At 40.8% G+C, this 7,518-nt stretch overlaps 2 protein-coding genes across 3 annotated transcripts in view; one reads left to right on the top strand and one right to left on the bottom strand.

Annotated features, from left to right (window-relative positions):
• Nucleotides 1-4,346, top strand: part of abhd16a (abhydrolase domain containing 16A, phospholipase) — an 8,963-nt gene extending 4,617 nt beyond the window's left edge. The window contains exons 8-20 of the mRNA XM_024267810.1: nt 167-281; nt 378-479; nt 592-655; nt 743-792; nt 1,168-1,291; nt 1,366-1,470; nt 1,548-1,611; nt 1,682-1,738; nt 2,830-2,892; nt 2,985-3,061; nt 3,187-3,285; nt 3,366-3,412; nt 3,989-4,346. Coding sequence (XP_024123578.1) covers nt 167-281; nt 378-479; nt 592-655; nt 743-792; nt 1,168-1,291; nt 1,366-1,470; nt 1,548-1,611; nt 1,682-1,738; nt 2,830-2,892; nt 2,985-3,061; nt 3,187-3,285; nt 3,366-3,412; nt 3,989-4,072 — 1,051 coding nt within the window. The 3' untranslated portion in view covers nt 4,073-4,346. The remainder of the gene's footprint in view (nt 1-166; nt 282-377; nt 480-591; nt 656-742; nt 793-1,167; nt 1,292-1,365; nt 1,471-1,547; nt 1,612-1,681; nt 1,739-2,829; nt 2,893-2,984; nt 3,062-3,186; nt 3,286-3,365; nt 3,413-3,988) is intronic.
• Nucleotides 4,347-4,527: 181 nt separating this feature from the next.
• vars1 (valyl-tRNA synthetase 1) overlaps nt 4,528-7,518 on the bottom strand; it is a 16,652-nt gene continuing 13,661 nt past the window's right edge. For both annotated transcript variants that reach the window (XM_024267737.1, XM_024267738.2), the window contains 7 exons: nt 7,116-7,243; nt 6,875-7,030; nt 6,579-6,803; nt 6,390-6,501; nt 6,112-6,287; nt 4,793-4,942; nt 4,528-4,702 (listed from right to left, as the gene is read on the bottom strand). In XM_024267737.1, the coding sequence (XP_024123505.1) occupies nt 4,634-4,702; nt 4,793-4,942; nt 6,112-6,287; nt 6,390-6,501; nt 6,579-6,803; nt 6,875-7,030; nt 7,116-7,243 (1,016 nt within the window). In that variant the 3' untranslated portion in view covers nt 4,528-4,633. The remainder of the gene's footprint in view (nt 4,703-4,792; nt 4,943-6,111; nt 6,288-6,389; nt 6,502-6,578; nt 6,804-6,874; nt 7,031-7,115; nt 7,244-7,518) is intronic.

Consider the following 7,518-nt stretch of genomic DNA (forward strand, 5'->3'; position numbering starts at 1 on the left):
TCTAAGTTTTTCCCAAGACTGCTGCAGAGGACTTTCATAAAAAACAAAAATAAAGCCACCTTATTATTCACTTGATATGTGTATTATTTTGTGTTGTTCTCCCATTTCAATAGCCTGTGGTTTGATAAAGGTCGTGTAAAATGACATGATCTGTTTTTGTTGGCAGTTATCTTGTTGCACACACGTTTGGGAGGCGGATGCTGTACCCCGGCTCCGTGGGCTTACTGCACAAAGCCATGAAACCCATGCTGACGCAAGGACAGGCCAAGTTAATCGAAGAGGTACCAGAAAGAAAAACATTTCCAGCTCTCGTCTCAATTGAACATTCGAAACACGCCTCACGGCCAGCGATTCTTTTCTTCTTTTTTCCGTCACAGTATGATGGCCAAAGGAACAAGCTGGTGGCTTGTGATGGAAATGAGATCGACACCATGTTTGTGGATCGAAGGAGAGATGGGGGTCGCAACGGCAAGACTCTGGTAAATGTCTGAAGTGATTTGTTGTTGGGTTTTGTTTTTTTATGCCCTAGTCCTGTTCCTGACCCAGCAAAAGTCCGATCACATCAAAAATGCTTTTTGAAATCTGCCACAGGTTATCTGCTGTGAGGGGAATGCAGGCTTTTATGAGGTGGGCTGCATGAATACTCCTCTGGATGGTAAGAGAAGTGCGCTTTGTTCTATAAAATATTTCTAATTGGGTGTTGTAGCTGAAAGTGTAGTTCAGGGTTTCTTATCCACTGCAGCTGGATACTCAGTCCTGGGCTGGAACCATCCTGGATTTGCAGACAGCACGGTGAGCATGTTGGTAGTGTTTGTCGTGTTGCTATTTAGGAATCAACCTTTATGCCTAAAATCTTAACTTTCACTGTTCAGCTGCATCAATTTGATTGTTATTTCCTGAACCGGCTTCACCTGTTTTTCTGCTACTGTAATAATGACGCTAAAGTTCCTTGACTTCAAACAAAGTCAAGGAAGTCTGAAGGCTTTCCTCCCTCGGTGGGAAACAACAGCATCTGGAATTTCCTGTTTCACCCTTGTGCCATATTTGGCAGTGTAGTCAATCATTTCAGTGCTTTTTGCATCTTTATATTATATATGTTGGATTGGTGTTTGAGTATTTAATGACTAAATGTTATTAGTGTGTATACATTTTGTTCCTCTCCGTCAGGGAGTGCCGTTTCCCCAGAATGAGGCCAATGCCATGGATGTGGTTATCCAGTTTGCAGTACACAAGCTGGGCTTCCAGCTGAATGACATCATCATCTATGCCTGGTCCATAGGGGGATTCACAGGTACACAGATGACTTAGTTTTCAAACTTTTTTCTGTTGTTCTTGTCACTAACAGTTCAGATATGTACTTGTTAGCCACGTGGGCCGTGATGTCATACCCAGAGATTCAGTCACTCGTGTTGGACGCCTCCTTTGATGACCTCCTACCGCTGGCTCTAAAAGTCATGCCTGAGAGTTGGAGTGAGTACTAAAAACTGAAAACACTCGACCGCTAGTTTAGTTTCAGTAATAAGACTGTTTCTCTTTTTTCCTGCCAGGGCCTCTAGTGCAATACACAGTGAGACAGTACATGAACCTGAACAACGCAGAGCAGCTTCTCAAGTGAGTGTAACAGCTACCAACCGTTCAATAGAAATGTTAACGAGAGTGACACAGATTCTCTATTTTTCAGATACCAGGGACCGGTGCTGCTCATCAGGAGGAGCAGAGATGAAATCATCACCACAGGGTAACATTCCTAAATATTTCAGCATCAACTATGTCTTTTAATTTACAGGAATTTGGTTATTGGATTGTTTTTAAAGTTGGTTTGTGCATAATTGAAGTGATACGAGCATAAAACACTGGGGATTTTGCTCTATAGGAGAAGTTTTTGAAATCTACTGTTACTATCAAATTTGACCAGTAACCCTTGTGCTGCCCTAAGCATGTTTACATCAAAAGTGGGGTCATCTGGACCCTGCAGGACAGCGCTCTGAACTTTTTTTTATCTTCACTGGTGTCCATGGCAGACATAAAATCCTGTCTACCTTTCATGGGAGGGATCACACATTAATATAAGGGTGGGGTCATCTGGACCCCATAAGATACAAGGGTTAATACCAATTTCCCTCCCCCAATAAATATCCTTTACTGCAAAACCATGCAGTTTAATATTTTAACTTAAGCAATTTAACCCATGGAGAAATGCAGAGACAAAGCAAACTACAGGTTTGTTGTCTAAAATAAAAAAGAGCAAAACATGCAAGTGAAAGAACTTCAATTATTATAGTACTATTTCTTAGTTGTTTTTTTTATTATATTTTTTATTGTTTGATAGTTTGGATGTGTTCAGATTTTTTTTTAATCTATTGCCTCGATTCAGGGGGAAGATCCTCCTCATAAGGGATTTTTACCCGTGCTAAACGCACATAGATGTATTTGTTTTTTGCAACATTATTAAACATACATAATTTATATATATTATACAGTAAAAAGTCAAGCAGAGAAATGTAATGTCAAAGTTCCCAGTGTTTTTCTCCTTCCTTAGAATAATCATTTTAATTTGTTATACACAAAAAAAATAGTGGATAATTGTTGGTTTTATTATTTTTTGTTTATTTTGGGTGTGAGTATTAAAAACATTTTTTGTTTTACAAAATAAAGTGACTTTCTGCAGAGCAACAAATTGACTAAATTCATTCTAATCACATTAGAGCCCCTTGCAGTTTTTAAATTAATTGATGTAATAAAATATTAATAATGCCGCAGAGATGTCAGAATGAACTGAAAGGATGTTACCACAAATGCGTGCTACCGCATCACTTCATTTGTTTTTAGGGGTCCAGAAGACATCATGTCCAACCGAGGAAACGACCTTCTGCTTAAACTGCTTCAGTTCAGGTCAGTCTCTTCACGCCTCAGAATCACTGTTGTTTTCCTCTTGTTGAGGAACTCCAATATTAAAAACAAAATGGCATGTCCATCCTGCTCAGGTATCCCAAAATCATGACGGATGAGGGGATCAGAGTTGTAAAGCAATGGCTTGGAGCCTCCAATCCGTTAGAAGAAGGTAATCAGATCCATGTGTGCATTTGAGCTAATTAGCATCATAATGAGAAGAATATATGACTATAACTCATGGATTTGGGACATCTGGTTATTACAAAGCCTAACACAAGCTCACTCCCTCTGCAGCATCTGTGTACAGCGGATATGAAGTGGATGATGGATGGTGCGAGTCTGTGCTGCAGTCCTATCAGACAGACAGAGATGTTTTGTTTCCATGGAGTGTTGGTAAGCTCCCGCTCCTTTCACTTTCACTGAAGGCAAACGACGCCACAAGCTTTCCATGTTGACACTCCCAATGTCACCAGGTGAGGACATGACTCAGGAGGGAAGGCGGCAGCTGGCGCTCTTCTTGGTAAGGAAGTAATTTATTGCTATCAGTGCTTTCAGTCCCAGCTGTACCCCTGTCTGCGTATAGGACAAGCACTCGTCTTTATCTCATTTCTCAGAACTGGATTTTTATATAACCTGTTCATCAAATCCATCTATAGTGTCTAATTTCTTTTTTTCTCCAAGTTAAGCTAACCTCCCCCTAAAAAAAAAAAAAAAGAAAATTGCAGCTTTTCAGACATCATTACCACAAAGGAACACTGTTCTGGTCGCCATAGCAACCAGCTCACCTGTGCTTTCAGGTTGACTGGTGTAATATATTTTACCGTGCTCGGCTTATTGAAGTCATTTAACATCAAACAAGAGGAGTGCCATCAATTACAGCTAATGCTGTGCCTTTTCCTCCTCTGGTAATACCTTCTAAATTAGGCTTTATTTACCTCCTGTGTAAACCCTTTAGAGATGCAAGAGATTTGTAAGGCACTGAGCCAGATAGACTCAGCCTAATATAATCAAGCTCTGCACTTTTTGTTCGCCTCCCCTCCCACACATCTAATTCTCCATTCCTCCTCCATCCCTGCTGTGCTTTCTCTCCTCCCAGGCAAGGAAGTACATGCGAAACTTTGAATCCACACACTGCACTCCTCTGCCCGCCTCCGAGTTCCACTCGCCGTGGAGGCTGTAAACTATAAAGGATGCACAAGGGGAACCAAGAGATGCTGGATGACCTGTAGTCGAGTGTGTGTTTGGACGAGTGTGAATGTACAGCTGTAGGAGTTTTTGTTTTGTTCCAGATTTCCCAAAAAGTTGTCACATCATTTAAAGACCGTTACGTTAAATGTTTCTTTTCAAAGTATCCACAAGCCATTACTCACTCTCTCACTCCATCATTTGCCTGTATTTATAAAGCAAATGTAAGTTGATATAAATGACTGCAATTAAAAGAAACTTAAACAATTTGTCTTGATTCTTTCGTGAATGAAGGTGTTTAGATTTGTTCCGACACCATCTTTCAGGAACAAGCTGTACTGTAAGTGTTGCACTAAAGCTGAATTTAAATAGGTTTAGCGCTTAATAGGAGTGATTGAGTTGGAGCGGCATCCGCAGAACATTGTAGAGAAAGAACAGAACATCCTCGCATCATTGTTGAAGTGATTTACTGAATTACCTCCTCTACAGAGAATTTAAAAAGTAACACATGAACGTGAAAATACATCCTGATTTACATTAGACTAAAGGGTGGAAACTACATCATTTTCCTAAAATTGTCTATGGCTTCTTTGACTTTCTCAAGTTCAGCCTGGCTCTGCCGTAGCTGTGCAGAAAAGAAACCAAAAAAATATATTATTTGCAAGGAATTCGTGTGTCTCACTTTGAAACGTACAAGTCAATTTCTTTTTCTCACCTTCTCAGCATCCTGCTCCTGCACCTTCACTGGCACCTTCTCCTTGTAGTCACTCTTTGCCATCTTCTCCTTCAGTTTCTCTAGCTGTTTCTCTAAGTCGCCTTTCTTTGTCAGCAGCTTTGTCACTTCCTTTTCCACATCAATAAGACCCTGGAGAGGAGAAGGAAAGAAAACACAAGGTGAAAATTGTGATATTATTTTAGATTTGTTAGGACCAAAATGGAAACAGAAGAAGTTCTGCTAGAGCTGCAGATAGACGGGCTTAGAACTGTTCGGTAAAAGCATTGTGGCTTTTAAATTATGATTGTGCTGTTTTTAGCCAAAATCAGAAAGGAGTTTTAGAACTGTTGGCGCAAAAGTTATCCTCGGCTAATTTCCCATCAGCACTTTATAGCACCTCACAAGCCCATGCTAACATAAAAAGCAAAAAAATATATATATATATAGCAAAAAAAACGAGAAAAATCAGAGCTATCCAGCTACAAAGTCTTGATCCAGATACCAGGTCAGACGAGGAAAATGAAGACGTTAATGGATCTATTTGAAGAGAGACTTTTCTGCTGTTTCTGCATCACAAACCCGAGCTTTTTCAAACCGCAGGTTTTCATCTGATCCGACACGATTTGAATCAAGAAATTTAATCTTAAATTCCCTCAATTATGAGATAAACACTACAAGAACATGATAAAACACAATTTTAACTGAATTAGGGCTTTAAAGTCTCACTCCAACCATATTTTTTTCATTTGTAAAATCATTTCCAGTGGTCTTAATTATGATTGTGCAGTTTCTATCCAAAATATTACATTTTATATTATGCTCAGCAGAAGTAGCTCATTAGAAATGCAATTCTGTGTTGGGGCAGGACGGTTGGCTTGGAGCAACTCCACCCCCTCCCTGTCTGTTTGCGTACTCGCACGTGAGCTTACATGCTCAAGCTAGCCAGAGGCGTTGAAGGTTCATCATGTCTCACACACCTGAGCATGAGCGGGCCAGTTAGGGAGAACAGAGACTTTGACCCTCCCATTTTAGTAACTGCATCATTAGTCTGAGCTTTTTCTAGCATACGGTTTTATGATCCAATGCAATTCAAATTAAGAAATACTAAAATTTAATCATAAAATATTTTGTATAGGTCCTCCATTATGAGAAAAATACTACCAGAATATGTTAAAACACTATTTTAATTGGACTGGGTCTTTAAATACAAGCGAAACACGAAGTAGTAAACGTCAGTCAGCATTGGAAAGTGAAATATGCTGGATATTAAAGAGGGATGCGGGGGACCAGGGAGCATAAGGCAGACTGCTGACTCTCACCTTGAGCATAAGGTTGACGGTGCATCTGTCAGAAGCGATAGCCACGGCGCAGCCTTGTGGGACGGGCTCACTGGCTGTCAGAGGGATGACGGCCTGAGAGTAAGACAAGGTCTGGATCTGCAGACTGTATTTCTGCACCAGGGACACGGTAGCAGAGTCTATGCACTGAAGGTAGCCTGGAAACGCGAAACAAGGATACTATGAAGCCACCAAACTCGTATTGATATACAAGTTTGTGTAAATTTAAAATACAATATATTGATTTTTTTTAATTTTACAATCAGCTTTGGTCTTCGTCAGGTTGTAGTCAGCTCTGAGGGATCGGATCGTCCTGACCACAGTCATGATGAACTCCATGCTGAGGTCAACCTCCTCGCTGTTCCAGCAGAACTTAAAAAAAAAAAAAAGTAAAGATGCTTCAAAAACTCAAAACTTTACTTTAACTTTGCAACAGTTTCTTTCCTCACCTCCTTCGAGTCTGGGTAAGCCGTCACACAAATGCTGGGTGGGTCGCTCTTAGGCTGTCGTCGTGGCAACCTCTGGTACAGCTCTTCAGTGACAAAGGGCATCAAAGGAGACAGGAGGCGGAGACCCACCTCTAGACAGGTGTACAGGGTCTGTCTGCATACCATGGCTTTCCTCTGGCTGTCACCATCGTCCTCTGCTTTACTGAACACGGGTTTAACACTTTCCTGAACATTAAAGACAGTTAATTATCAAAGCTCCAGCCCTGAAATCATGGACACGCTCGGTTTTTCTTTACCAGATAGACATCACAGAGCTCGTAGAGCCAGAAGTTGTAGACGGCGGTGGTGATTGCTGGGAAGTCGTATGCCTTAAAGCCAGCATCACAGAGCGCCACAGCGGCGCTCAGCCTGGATAAGATCCACCTGTCGGATACACTTTCCTCCCCTGACAGCTGCCAGAGAATAAACAAAGACGTTTCAGTGTTATCGGCGTATCTTCTGTGAGACGTTTGTCTCCGTCTGTTCAGCTAGACTCACCTGCGCCTTCTCCAACGGGACAAAATTGTCACCCAGCGTCTTCATGGCAAACTTCACGGCGTTCCACAGTTTGTTGCAGAAGTGACGGTAGCCCAGGATGCGATTTACATCCAGGTTGATATCTCTTCCTGAAAGTGTGGTCATTTAATAAATAAGAATACAGGTTCATCTTTCGCAGATCGATTTTTACTTTACTATTTTTTCTTAAACACTTAAACAGCGCATTGTGTTCTGTGTCCTGATTGGCTGTTGTCAATCAATCTTATTCGTGTCGTACAAAATGTGTGTAGTTACCACATTTACATAAATATTTGATAGCTTTGTATTCATTCAATAATACTGGACTTATTTTTCTACAAAAGTTTGAACTATGAGAGTTTAAAGGATAACAACAGGACAATTG

The sequence above is a fragment of the Oryzias melastigma genome, linkage group LG16 (assembly GCF_002922805.2).
Source record: "Oryzias melastigma strain HK-1 linkage group LG16, ASM292280v2, whole genome shotgun sequence".
NCBI classification, from domain to species: Eukaryota; Metazoa; Chordata; class Actinopteri; order Beloniformes; family Adrianichthyidae; genus Oryzias; species Oryzias melastigma.